We start from the raw sequence: 14,124 nt of genomic DNA, 5'->3' as shown, positions 1-14,124 counted from the left end.
ATGTATTGAAATTACGTGAAAAACAAATAATATAACCCTGCTTAGTATCAATACTGTAACCATACTGTATAATACTGTAAAAATTCCTAACATATTTTCAAGTATTTGTGACATTTGAGCAAAGTAAATTTTAAAGCATCTAGAAACTTCAGTAGATTCGGCTGTACCGGAGTTGTGAGTAGCACTGCCATTTATCTCTTACATTTGTATGCACATATATTTTGTCTGAAGAGCTTTGGAGCTGGTTTTGTAGTCCAAAATCTCCAATGACAGGAATCATTCTGTATATCATTCCATATGTAAAATAAGTCCTGTAACCTTTCAAAAAGCTCCTATACCACTTTGACTTGTCTCCTTGCAAATGAGACAAGTTAGATAAAATAATAAATTTAAAGTTTATATATTTTTGCAATTAAATACTTATTGCAGTTGTATAATATATTTGATGTCAAAGTTAGATCCATATATACTGAAATTGTCCCTATTTTTGTGTAGCATAGAAAGTGAACAAAATAATCATTATTAGTTTTTAAGTTAATAAGAACTTCAAATTGAGACGGAGTAGTTGTACAGTTAGTACTATACAATTATGGAGCCAGTGAATTTGAACAATTCTGTCAATGCTTATGTTCTGTATGAATTCCCCTTGTTCATATTAAGTACATATTGTTGACAGCCAATGGTATTGTCATTTTCAGTGAAGTGTAGAAGGTCATAAATAGCCATCAAGGAAAAAGGAAAGTGAGTATTCGTGTTTTCTCTGCACTTTGTTGTGTTAGTTTGAGCACTCCATCCTCACTCTGATGGTCTCCTAAAATAACTGATCAGCTCGTACAAAAAATAAGTTTCACTCAGAAGATGATATCCTCCATGTAGGTCTTCTCAATTCCTTCTGGTAGGATTTGGGCTATAAAATCTCCAAACTTCCTTTATATGGTTTGCTAAATCAATTTATCCACTGTCTGCCATTTTCTTGCCCAGCTTGTCATTTGGGAAGGTGTTCCAGGAACATAAAGCATTCTCACTTTCTTCTCTTATGCTTCTCATTTCATTCCTATTTTATTGAGCCATTTTCTATGCATGTCATAGGCTCCAGCAACAGTTCTGAGAGCTGTTTCTCTATCATTCTTCTAAATATGTTAGCATGTCAGTATTTAATAAACCATACATGTGGCAGCTGTCTAACACAATGTTAGACATTATTGTTACTTTTTTCCTGTCAGACATGCAGCTTTGCTTTTTTCATCTTTTCAAAGGTTGATTTTATGTGTCTTGAAGCATTGCACATCTTCAGTACCTCTGCTTAACTGCCAAGTTTAGTCACTTCTGTTGTTCTGCATTTTTTCTTAATTAGATTTGATACTGTCTATTCTTCTGACAGTTGCCATCCTTAACTGTTTTTTCCAAAGCAAAAGACAGTATTTTTTCCTTCTCCAAAGTCAATCACCTTTCTTTGCATTTCTTTCTCAGATAATCTCTTCTACTGCTCATCATTATTTTCTTTTGTCGTTCTTGTTGTTTTGGAGAAAGGAAAGTATAAAAAAATCTTTACAGCCTTCCTATCCCATTTTTCACATGGGCTCTGCTCAGCCACTGTCTGCCTGCTTCTACATCTTACCTGTTCATAATCATATTTCACCTATGTCCAGAAAATCCTCATCCAATTCCAGATGACCAGAAGACTGTACTTCTTGCAAGTGAGAAAATGGAGACACGAGCCATTCTTGAATTACCTTTAGATTAATTATGGTCGTTTGTTCTACTTTTTATACACAACAGAAGGATGCTGTGAAGATGGCTGCAGGTGGAAATTGAGTGTGCACAGCATTCAACACAATGCTCTCTAAGAACAAAGCATCAGGACCTCCATTATGTCCCCCACTCTGTTAACTCTTGGAGGTTCTGAACTTGTTTTACACAATTTAGATAGCTGGAGTTTGTATTCATGGACTCTTAACACATTAACCAGTTTGCTCCCATCAGCAGCTGCTACTGATGAAACCAAGTGTCTGAAAAAAATAACAGTTTTGAGATGTCATATCTGTCCTTCCAAGTATGCTGTAAGATGTGGATGAGCCCAGCAGAAAAGATGAAAATCAGACATGTAGCTTTTTCTAGAACCCTGTAGAAAGTGCTAAGCTAGATGTATCATTTTACAGAAGTCTTTCACATTATTTTCTAACATTGTGATGAAGGGCTAATATCTGTGGATTTCATTCCTATGTGCATAACATAAAATTATTTCACTTCTCACAGGAGTGCTTGTAGCTTCCTTTGAATCTCTTCACTGAAACTTGATGCATTTTTATTTAATTTTTATTTTATGGTGATTCTATTTAATTTAAAAATGGTGATTTTATTTAATTTTTATTTGATGGTGATTCATCAGCTCTATGGCACTGTCATAAAATGTCTTGTTTAACCACTGGCATGTGAGGTTCCCCAAATACAATGCTAAGAAAGCAAGTACTGCATGTGGATGCCTAAACTGATATTCCGTTAAAAATTCAGTTTGAAGAATCACATTATCAATTTATGTAATTCTGATGATGTGGAGTACACATGAAAAGGTCTCTTCAGAAAGAATATAACTAAAAATGCAGACTATTGAATGGAAATTTATCTAAATTGAATGAAAATACACTATATTGTTGCTTTTAATCCTCTTATCCCCATAAAACAAAACAAAAAAACAAGCAGAGATTGATAAAAAAAGAGATTTTTGGGGGGGAAGGTGGTAGGGATTTTGATTTTTTTTTTTTTTTACAAATATGTTTTCACTCATAGAACTGGCAAATAAATGAACTCACCTATTCTTGAAACTGTGTATTCATGTGTACTTTGCAAGCTGTTATAACTAACAATATGTTATAAGTACTCCCAAGTAGTTTAAGAATAGTTCTCTCCAAGAAAGTGACGGGAAGGAACTCAGAATATCAATGGGGACTTGAAGATAAAAGTATTTCCATCAGTCTAAATTATGCCAATCTTCTCACATTAAGGTTCCTTTTTTCCCCTTTGTTTTTTCCTTCCCAGAACAGTTAATTGGCCTGATCACAAATGGGGCTTTGTTTAGAGATTCCTTTATCTTAAGGCCCAAAAGCATCTTCTAGGTGATTGGAATGAAGGGTCCCAAATGATAATTTCTTCACTGTGTATCTTTTAAACTACTAACAATTTTGATTTAGAGACTTGATGGAGAAACCTCCATATATCAGGCATGTTATACCAACTGTCGTCACTGCTAAAATGGTGAACCTAATTTTCTTTCCTGAATGTGGACAGTTTTTTGTCTTTTACTGTGGCCTTTTTTAATACCTTTGCCTACTGGATTAAGCTGTTTGCCATTGTCAAATTTATATTGCCATATGGTTGCATATTTGCCTATCACACAGTCATTACTCAAGCTTCTTTTAGATAAACTAATCCATTGGAAGCCTGCTGTACAGTACTGGCATACTGTAGGATGTAAATGAGACAAGATTTGAAGGTGGAATTAACAACATGAAATTATTAGAAGGCAACTGATATAGTTGGAAGAAATGAAATTTCAAGCATGCATATCCTTCTGTTGGTCTGAATAGAATCAGCAAACATCATGCTAAGTACAGATTGGGAGAAACTTTTAATTTTAACCTAATGTGGTAATCAGACAATTTGGGATAAAAGAAGCGATTGCCCTACATAATCACCTGCCCTGTGACCAGAGGGGCAGATAAAAATGTTAAGAATTCCTCTGAGCTAAAATAAGAGAGGAAATTATCAGCTGTGGAACACTGATAAATGAGTTGAAGGGCAGCTGCAGAGGAGGATTATAATGTGCTGTAAAGCCACTATTTTATTCAGTCCATGATTTCAAGTGCATACAGCAGTTCTGAATTTTTGTTCCCAGGCTCAGCTGTTGAAGGTATTTTGTGGTCTCTCTTAGGATGTGGGCTGAAAGGTCAAAGTTCTTTTGTGAAAAATGTTCCCCTACTGGGAAATGGGCTGTTAATTAAATAAAAGCTATTACTTCCTGGTACAAACCTTACTTCACTCTAAGGTATTTTTTTCAGTTTCAAATAATTTTTCTTTTCTCAGTTTTAAGTTATTTCTGTTCTTCTCTTTCTATTAAAGAAAAAAAAAGTATGTATATGCTATTCTGATGATTTTATGCTGAAACATTTAAGGAGAAAATACCCTCTTTATGCACCTACCTGATTTTCTTGCTATATATGTGAGAACTGAGTTTGTCCTCTTAGCTGTAGTGTTGCATTAAATGCAGTTGTTTATTTGATTATTAAAGTACACTTTTGCTTTCAAGGAAATACTCCCCCTTTCTAAATGTGCAATTTAAAATTTTTACCTTGTTAAAATTTCACATTTGTTATTAATTCAAAGACACAGTTTTCCTCAAAGTCTTACTCCATGCTAACTTCAAAGCTCTAGTATTTCATAGCAATTTTCCTTTGAAAACAGTCTTCCAAATGGAACAAAAAATCCAAGTCTAGAAAAAAAATGTTATTCTTTTCCAGGAAGATGAAAAATAATTTCCATAGCACTTACTACTGTCAGGCAGGAGGCAGACATGCTCTCATTACTCTGCTTGGTCTTGTTAGCTGACATTGTTCCATTTATTACTGACCTGTGGGAAGGTAAACAATAGAAATGTATTGACTCAGTGCCAGAGTAGTTTTCATCTTACTGCAAGTCAGGGTTTTTTAAAATGTACTGTAAAAAGAACATACTTTCTTGCAGTGTATAAATGTGTGTGGCTTTAAAAAGCAGTAAATGACAGATTTTTAATTTTTGCATGTTTTCTGTTCATTATTAAAAAAAAATAACATTCACTGAGAATTCTCTTTAGCATGAGAGACAAATTCACTTGCTACCTGAGGATTAGAAATTATTTCTTTATTTTAGTACTAGGATTGTCAAAAACCTCCTTTTTCCAGATCACCCAAGAAATGCTGCTATGGGCCATTTTTACTACTGTCTAGAAATGAATATGGAAGTGCAAATTTTATTTTTGTGGAGATCCAGCTCACACCACAAATATTATTTCTGCTCAGCTCAAATGTTCATGTACTGAGTTGCAAGTTGTGTGTGCACTGATCACTCAAAACTGGAGAATTTTAAACTTTATAGCACCCCTTTGCATTCAAAACCACAGAGGACAATTTTTGGGCCACTGCTCTTTAATGTTTTTATAAAAGATCTGGATCATAAATTGAATGTATATTAAGAAAATTTGCCAATGGTGCCAAAACAGGTGAGGCTGTGGATTCCCTCAAAGGTAGAGGGGCCTTACAGAGAAATCTGCATAGGCTGGAAAGCTGGGCAATCACCAGTCATGAAATTGAACAAGGTTCTCCACCTGGGACAGAGTAATCCCTGTTATATGTAGAGACTGGGGAATGAGGCTGGAGAGCAGCACCATCTAAAGGGACCTGGGGGTCCTGGCCCATGGCAAGTTGAACCTGAGCCAGCAGTGCCCTGGCAGCCAGGAGGGCCAACCCTGTCCTGGGGGGCATCAGGAGCATCACTGGGCAAGGGAGGGGATTGTCCTGCCCTGCTCTGCACTGGGGCGGTCTCACCTCCAGTGCTGGTGTCTGCCACAATGCAAGAAGGACTTCTGACTATCAGAGTGTGTCCAGGACAACCAGGTTGGTGCAAGGGCTCAAGGGCAAGACTTCTGAGGAGTGGCTGAGGTCACTTGTGTTGTCCAGCCTGGGGAAGTGAAGGCTGAGGGGTGCCCTCATCACAGCCTACAACTCCCCCGAGGTGGGCAGTGCACACAGCTCTCTAGTGACCAGCACCAGTACAGGAGGGAATGGAATGAAGCCTTATCAGGGGAAGTTCAGACTGGACAGCTGGAAAAGGTTCTTCACTGAAACCATGTTCAAGTCACTGGAACAGGCTCCCCAGGGAAGTGGTCAGAGTCTGAAGCCTGTCAGAGTTACAAGAAACACCTGGTCAATATCATATGGTTTATTTTAGGTAGTCCTGCAAAGAGCAAGGAGTTGGACTTGCTGGTCCTTATGAGTCCCTTCCAACCTGAGGTATGCCTTGACTCTGTGTTGCACCAGCCTACCTTCTGCCAGCTACCTGGTAAAAAACTGTGTAAACACAGAATGAATCACAGTCATCCAAATCTATCATTTCCCAGCCATCCCTCTGATCTATCAGTAATGGAAGCTGATTCTTTTGCAATGTTGATTCTTTTGCAATGACTCAATAGGAAGGTGTTCATTCCCTGAAGCCAGCATCCCTTTTTATTTGGACTGTGTATGAAATCTTTCCAGGACATTTTTTTAAAAACTGACTGTACTCTGTCTCACACTAAGATATATTAGCACCATTATTAGATTTCTGGATGTACTTCAGAAATTGTATTGGTGAAGATGGCTCTGCTCAGAAATTAAGCCATCTTTAGTCTAGTCAACATGCAGTAAATATTTCTATATCCTGTTCTCTGAGTTTCAAAAGTAGACAGAATCCAGAAGGCTGGATTACTTTTCTTTTCATGTGGTTTCCTTCTTTGTAATTGCCTCAAATATATCTGAAAGGACAAAACATTCTTGATCTATGTGGTACAGGAGCTTCAAGCACGCATACTTGAGAAGGATCTTTTCTTCAGTGTCCTTTAGTCCTTTGTCCAGCTATCAGTGACTGCTGCAGCACCACAAGCTGATGAGTTTTACCAGTCTCCTGCACACTGGCTCACATGGGCACTTCACAGTGAAGCTGAATAAGGTCTTCCACATAACTGACATTTCACAAGAGATGCTGGGCACAGCCAGCTGTGCCTTTAGGATGATGGTGACATTACTGATAATGTACTAATTTGCTGTATCCATTGCATTCTTCTTTCATCCTCTTCTTTCCATATGATCAAAGATAAGCTAATCTATTTCAGTGAGTTTTAGTTGGACGTCACTGCTGTCTAGTCTTGGACACTGTATATCAAACCATTTTTTGTCAGTTTGCAGTTTGTTCCTCTACTACTCTGCTATTCCATCCCTTTTCTGAAATCTTCTGTCTGTAGACTGCTTCAACAGTAGAAAGGCAGGGGATAGGCAGCAACACAGTCAGTTTCCCAGCACAGTATTTTGTAGGGGAGGGTTTGTGTACCAGAGGATGGCAAACCACTCTGAATGCCTTCGGTCGTAAGCAGCAGTTTATGACTGAAAAGTATGGAGACTTTAGGCACAGTAACCCTGCATAAAGATAACAAAGATTAAAATATCACTCTAAACAGTTAGGATGCCTGCTTACTTATAGTTACAAAATGTTTTCATATCTAAATATTTTATAGTGACTTTTCCACTGCAAAGGCCTTACCTACAGGATTTCCCCATAGTAGAGAAAATCCTCATCAATGTTTTGGAAATAATAAGAATGGGTGTAATACAAAACAACACATGTGTTTTCTGGTCTAGACATCTTATAGGAACTTCCCCAATGTATATGATTTGCAACAGTTGGACTCCTTGACTCCATGGATGAGAGACATTGTCCACCAAAATCCTTCCTTGTCAAGTTAGTCAATAAATATGAGATCTTACACTTCAGCTGAAGTCATATGCAGGTGACTATCACTCCTATAGCCAGACAAACCTTTCTGGCATGTCTGGATCTACATTAATCCTCTTTCCTTCATATGAGTCATTTGTGGTAAGGAAACACAGACAAAATTGAATTTCTATTAGACAGATGTGTAACTGGTTGGAAAGCTGTTCTCAAGAAACAGTTAATTATGCTTCACTGTCAGACGAGATGCATTAAAGCACACTCTCCAGGGACTATACAAAATTTAATTAATGATTGAAAAGATGAAATTAACATTTAATGATACTCATACTACCTGGAATAATACTACAAGATATTATGATCTTAAGAAATATTTTAAGAATTTGGTTCAAAAAGTGACATGTAATGTCAATAAAGATGAATACCAACTTCTGTGTTTATACAGAAGTAATCTTTTGCATAAATGCAGGTGAGGGAGGACTGACTCAGCAGCAGTCTTGGAGACAATAGGTGGATCACAAGTTGCACATGAGACACCAGTATATTTTTATAAAGGATATAACTGTTGTACTGAGATACATAGAAAGGAGGATTATTTATAAAGCATACAAAGTGGTTCTTTTATTCCTCTTGACACTGGAAAAGACTTCTTTCTGGTTTGGAACACCACAAATGGAGAAGGATTCTGACCAACTGGACCGATTCCAGAGAGAACAAAAGAGTGATCAGAAAGCTAGGAAATTCAACTTGTGAGAAAACATTAAATAAATAGAGGTTGTTCAATCTGAAGAAGGGGAAACTGAGGAAATATGTCTTTCAAATATAGAAGAGAAAAGAGAAGGAAACAAAGCTTTTTCCATGTTCTCTTCAAAATAAGTTCAGGCTAAATATCAACAGAAGTTTTCTTATTGTATTTTTGCTCTTAGATAATGAGACATTGAGACACATTCCCTGGGGAGATTCTGAAATACTCATCATATTCTAGAAGAGGTAGATCAGGTATCTGTGAAGGATAGTTTAAAATTTCTACTTTTAGCCCAACAGAAGATGATCTTTGATGGTCTCTTCAGACCCATTTTCTATTATGTCTATTATTATTTTTTCTCACAAGTTAAAAAGTAAGGTCTACACCTCCCTATTGTTTAACTCAAATTCCATGGCCAGGGAGGCTGCTATCCCCTCATTCTGTCCAACTTTGTGGTTCCCACATGTGAGCAAGCAAGAGAATCCCTACTGCTGATCTTGATAGAACAGCTGAAGCAACTGTGGTAGCAAAGAAACTTATTTGTCTGTCAATTAAATGTCCCAGGACTTTGCTTTTCTCTCAGTCTGTCAGAGTGCACTAAGAGATGCACTAATAGATGCTAATGGCCATGACCTGTGTCCCAGGGCCTCTACTCACACCTGTGGGCACAGGAACACCAGCTCAGCCCTGGGCTCTTAGTCCACGCCTGGTCTGTGCTGTGTGGGTCCTGACCTTCAGCTCAGCTGCAGCCAGACCTGTACATTACTGCAAGCATTGAGCCAGACCCTGACTCATAGACTGACTTTGTTGAACCTGTCTCAAGACTATGGACCTGCCTTGAGATCCATGGGCTGTGTTTGATCATGATTACTCTCACTGGGCCTGGTACTAAAGGGTTCATTTCTATTTTTAGTTCTGGTGAGGTTCTTTCCTTGTCAACTCTTTTGCTCTCTCCCTATATCATATATATATGTGTGTGTGTGTGTGTGTGTGTATAAACACATCAATATTTACATATATCACCAGCTGCACAAGTTCTTTGGGGTGGTTAAGCCATTACTCCTGCACATTATCTTCAGGTGTCCACTGACTGAATCAGGTAATTTCCTTGTGCCTCAGACCCAGGTGTCCTGAGCTAGTCCTCAGAAGTGTTTTTCCCACTTATGATTTCATATAGGAAGCCAGATGAAAACCAAATTGGTTTTGTATCCAAATGATTTCCTTCAAAAAAATGTGTTCCTATACACCTGTCATAAGCTTCTCCTGAACATGGTTTTGGTTCTTCATCTTGTCTAGACAACTGATATACTTCCATTCTTTCTTGAAGGGAGAAGTTTCTAGAGGCGGGGTATCTTCAGACTTTTGTTGTTAAGAGGCCTTTAACTTTTTGCCTTCACAGGACTAGGTGCTTGAGATCCAAAGTTGTTTGTGTCAGCAGCTGAGAGGTTGAAAGTCAGGAGTGCCAAGCAGGATAACCACCAGTGAAACCTGTTATGAAAACACCAAAAAGGAGCCTCCCTCCACGATTAATATACATTCCACCAGAGCTCAGTCTAAATTAGTGGCTTTCTTGAGTGGTATCTCCATTGCTGACATTTGCTCAACTGCTGCCGGGAGTTCCCTCCACACCTTTACCAAGTGTTTTGCCATTTCAGAAGCATCCAGGTATAATACAGTGTGTGGTAGGTGACATGTTTCTGCAGTGCTTAATGCATGAAGTATGCCATGTTTCCCTACCAAGCACTGTGAGTGTTAGGAAGAGCTACAGTATGAATATAAATATGGGTAATCTATATTAATAATTTCTGGTTTGAAGATTAAAAATTATTTATGTATTGGTTAATGAAGCTATTAAAGGTGTGCTGGTTGTGAGCATGCTCCTTTCACACACTCCTTCTCCATGTGTTTGAGTCTCTCTTACAACTCCCAGCCTTGGGTTTCTGTTATGGAAAAGAAGTTAAACAGTCTCCATGTTATGTATGCAGCAAAGCCAACAAGCCTGATAGAAAGGAAGTGGAATGTAAACTAGGCTGGTGGATACTGCATGGATACGAAACTATGTGGTCTCGAGATTCTGTAGGACACACAGCATCCACATCCATGTAAGGTGTACACACTGATAGATGGATAAAGGTATTTGTGAAATAACTTTCCTCTTGCTACTGTGGGTTTCACTTCAGAAAGTAGATCTTAATGCAAGATTGTAGGAGTTCATCCTTTTGATCATGCATATGATATTGCCTACTAATAAACAGACTTTTATTTCTTCTAATAAGGACATTACATCTTGTTACTGCTTTTTGTAGAAGAACTGAAGTCTCCTTAGACATTGTAATTCCTGGAACAGTGATGAACCATTTCAGCAAAAAGATTCAGCCTGTGTGATGATACTGTCATAAAGCTTGACATCACAGTTCTTGGCTGGGCCACTCCCTTTCTCTTCAAATAATACTGATTTCAGCAGCAGTATCTGAAGAGGAAGAGGGTGCTTTGCAGTACGAGAGTGGGTGTTACAACTTGGCCTCTAATCCTTTACTGTGAAGTTGCTCAGGTGTGGATGGAGGGAGGAAGAGCATTTATTTCAGAGAAAGAACATTATTGCTGTATTCTCATACTAACACTGGAAATAGTATTTTAGTGACCAATAGGGTACACTGCTGTACACAGCTAGAGATGCTGGTGAATGAAGTGAATTAAGTGAATGAAGTGAAGCTCATCCTATTTGGATTTCTTCCATCTAATTTTATTTTCCAAAGATACATCCATTCTTGGACAAAGAGGATAATCTAGACAGAGCTGAATTAAGTTGCGGTCCCTGACTGCAGGGCTTGCTCTTATGGCTGGCTTTTTTTCAGGGCACAGAAATGAAACAGGAAACTCTTTGTGTCCTACTGTGTTGTACATATGCACATGGACCTATCTTAATTTCCCTTTTTAAAACATTTGTTTCTTTTACTATGTGAATATTAAGTAATTGTATTCCTTTTTGTTTGTTTCTTCCAGAATGTTCTAATTGTGGAGGTAAGCTGGGTGCTTATGTCATATTGTACTTAGATAAAGTCACATAGCCAAATCATGATTGGCTGTTCAGTTTCTAAATCCTGTCTGTGTTTACACTTCTCTTGCTGGGAGGTAGTGAAGACGGAGAGGGGTTGATTTGCTTAATGGCCTCTCAGTCTTTTTGCAATTGCATGACAGATCAAACTACATTGCTGTCACTCTAACTGGTGCTCTGCCTCGTGATACCCAGGAGTCTTTGTTTCTGCCTCATTTGATTTGTTCTTTCTACGGTTTCATCAGCTCCTGTTCTTCAAGTTGTTCTGTTCCTTGGAGGACAGTGAATCAACTGCAGTGATGCCCTGCATTTCTCAGGTGCATGACTCTGAAATAGTGGCCCTGCATATGCTTTACAGCCCCAGGGTTGTTCACAGTCTGGTTGGGAGTGTCAGTCATTCCCTCAAGGCCCCCAGCTCCTGCATCCCGCTCTCCACCCTGCAGTGTCCCCGGGGGACAGCCCATCACAGAGCTGTTGCTGATGTAAGTCAGCAGTGTTCGGTTGTAGAGGGAAAGAACATGTCGCCTCACTGGTGCTACAAATTCTTATATAATTAAGATAGGTGATTCTCTTTGAAAATGTTGAATAAGCAACTGGGACAGCTAGAGAGCACATTAGGATCTGCCTGGCATTTCAGAACCAGTTTGCTTGTATGGGAAGTAAGCTGGACTGTGTAATGAACTATATACTGTTGAAATTTCTTCTCTAAGCAAAGGATGGGAAAAAAGCCATCAGCCACAGAGATGGCTGGTTACCTGAATAGCTGCTAAGAGCTCCAATTTACTCATTCCATCTGCTTTAACAGAAATTAAAAATGTCCACAGCAAATTTCATTAATGCTATTAAACAGCTGGAGGGTGGAGGCAAGGTGTTGCTAATCCAACAAGCTGTTGATCCCAAAGTTCAGGATCAACAGCTGCTCTCCACAGTCAGTTTTCTAGCCAGGTACCTACTGATCTCATTGAGATGATATTGGATATGGCAGCTCTGGAGAAATCACATTTGTACTGTGCTAGTACAACAAATAGGGCAGATTTAGTCCTGACATGGAGGCGTGGTGACATACTGTGATCTCAAGCATGATATGAAAAGTCTAATCCCTGTATCCTTACGGTGCCAAATAGAGTCATCTCCAGTCCTGAGTTACATCCCAAGTACTTGCAACATAGCTGTTTTCAAGAGGAAGTGGACAGTCCTTGAACTGATAATTTTATGAATAGAAAGTGCTTGCTTCAAAGAGTGCAAGCTCAGTTATAACCTTTTTTGGATGTGGTTTACAATGCACTGGAAAAATAAATCATCTCCACAAAATAAGAAAGTGAAACTTCTCAGTCATTGTCCAGATTTCCTCCTTTCAGCTTTCCTTTGTGTTTTACTTACTTTATTTTTCTTGTTTTATAAGGATATTGTTGGAACTGGAAGGACCATGAAGGTTCTGCTTAACAATATAGAAAAATACAAGCCAAAAATGATTAAAGTGGCAAGGTGAGTAAAACAATCACAAAACCTAGTAATTAATTAGTCTAGTCCAGCATATTTTCCAGAGTAGATTCCCATTCAGACATCCTGCTTTAATTTGATGCTGCAGTATGAAGGAGAGCTGTGCAGAGGAGCTGCCTGAGTCACTGAGGGCAGGGTGAAGGAAAGGAGGGGAAATGTTTTGTATTGTTCTGCCTTGGTGATGATCCTCCAGCCATTTCAAGACTGGCATTGATGGACTTGGGAGGGGAATACACCCAGCTCTTCCCTGTAATCAGGATGTTGTCAGGAAGAGAAACAGAACAAGAACAGGGACTCACATGGCTCAGAAGATTTTTTATAAAGGGAATAGTTTTATGTGTGTTATTCAGTTACATATCTAGATTTAAATGGGGTTTATTTTATTTTTAATTACAGTTTGTTGGTGAAAAGAACATCTCGGCCTGATGGGTACAGACCAGATTGTAAGTGTTCTGAAAATCTCTGCTTGACAGTAGAAGTTACCACTACCCTGTCACTTGCCTTTCATCACATTCTATGGACTGCTAGAAGCATTGTAAAATACCAGTTGTCAATGGGTCTATGGGATGCAATGGAAGGATTTGTATAAATGTAATTTGGAAAGCCCACCCTACTTAGATTTTCTGCAGAATGCAAACTTAATTGGGAAAATTTGAAAGGGTTTAATTTTATCAATGAAAGGTGAGTGTTTTATCTTCTGTCTCTGACAAACAGTATCGAAGAGAATATCCATTTCTTCTTTTTCCTTCCTCATTGCATCTCTCTGGAGGAGCTGTAGGATTCCATCTGAACATGAAATGTGTTTTATTGTGACTAAGTATTAACAAGTTTTACATTTTTTAATTCAGAAAACCACTTCTAATTTTTAAGTATTATTGTCCAAAGGAAAAACACTGATATTGTAATTAAATCCCACCCCCTAAAATGCAGAAGATAAATTGGGCTTTTTAAACTTTATCCTACTGGTCAGTTTGCACCACACCAGCACCACTTCTCTCTAAATTATTGGTCCTTATAGTGTGTTCTGATGAAGCTGTAAATGGAGCTATACCAAGCAATTGTCATTTTAGACTTACTTAGAATAAATGATGTAATAACAGGTATGTGGCTAAATACAAAAAGAATAGATCCATCTAGAAGAGACCAACCAGTATTTGCTACTCAAGAAGTCTCTGGTCAGCTGAGCTGGGGAGGAGGGTAGAAGGAGAGTAGGCAGGTGAGTACCAGGAGGCAGCATGAAGAGTTTTGATTTGGGATGTGGGAGAGAGGGAAAATTTATGAAGCAAAAGTTACTTAAATGTTGGGCATGGCT

General features: G+C 38.4%; 1 protein-coding gene and 1 long non-coding RNA gene across 9 annotated transcripts in view; one reads left to right on the top strand and one right to left on the bottom strand.

The window, feature by feature from the left end:
* The window catches only part of PRTFDC1 (phosphoribosyl transferase domain containing 1), a 45,644-nt gene that overhangs the window by 29,337 nt on the left and 2,183 nt on the right, over positions 1-14,124 (top strand). For 5 of the 7 annotated variants that reach the window (XM_068171685.1, XM_068171663.1, XM_068171646.1 and 2 more), the window contains 3 exons: positions 11,261-11,278; positions 12,715-12,797; positions 13,209-13,255. In XM_068171685.1, the coding sequence (XP_068027786.1) occupies positions 11,261-11,278; positions 12,715-12,797; positions 13,209-13,255 (148 nt within the window). Of the gene's footprint in view, positions 1-11,260; positions 11,279-12,714; positions 12,798-13,208; positions 13,256-13,912; positions 14,029-14,124 lie in introns of all 7 variants that reach the window. The other 2 variants (XR_010993520.1, XM_068171654.1) reach the window with 2 other exon arrangements.
* LOC137461888 (uncharacterized) overlaps positions 3,813-14,124 on the bottom strand; it is a 39,551-nt gene continuing 29,239 nt past the window's right edge. The window contains exons 5-6 of one of the 2 annotated variants that reach the window (XR_010993526.1): positions 5,577-5,709; positions 3,813-4,624 (exon numbers count right to left, since the gene is read on the bottom strand). This is a non-coding gene — a long non-coding RNA (uncharacterized lncRNA). The remainder of the gene's footprint in view (positions 4,625-5,576; positions 5,710-14,124) is intronic. The other variant, XR_010993523.1, reaches the window with a different exon arrangement.

Source organism: Anomalospiza imberbis, chromosome 1, assembly GCF_031753505.1.
Source record: "Anomalospiza imberbis isolate Cuckoo-Finch-1a 21T00152 chromosome 1, ASM3175350v1, whole genome shotgun sequence".
NCBI lineage: Eukaryota > Metazoa > Chordata > Aves > Passeriformes > Viduidae > Anomalospiza > Anomalospiza imberbis.
This window is presented reverse-complemented; position numbering and strand designations above follow the sequence as displayed.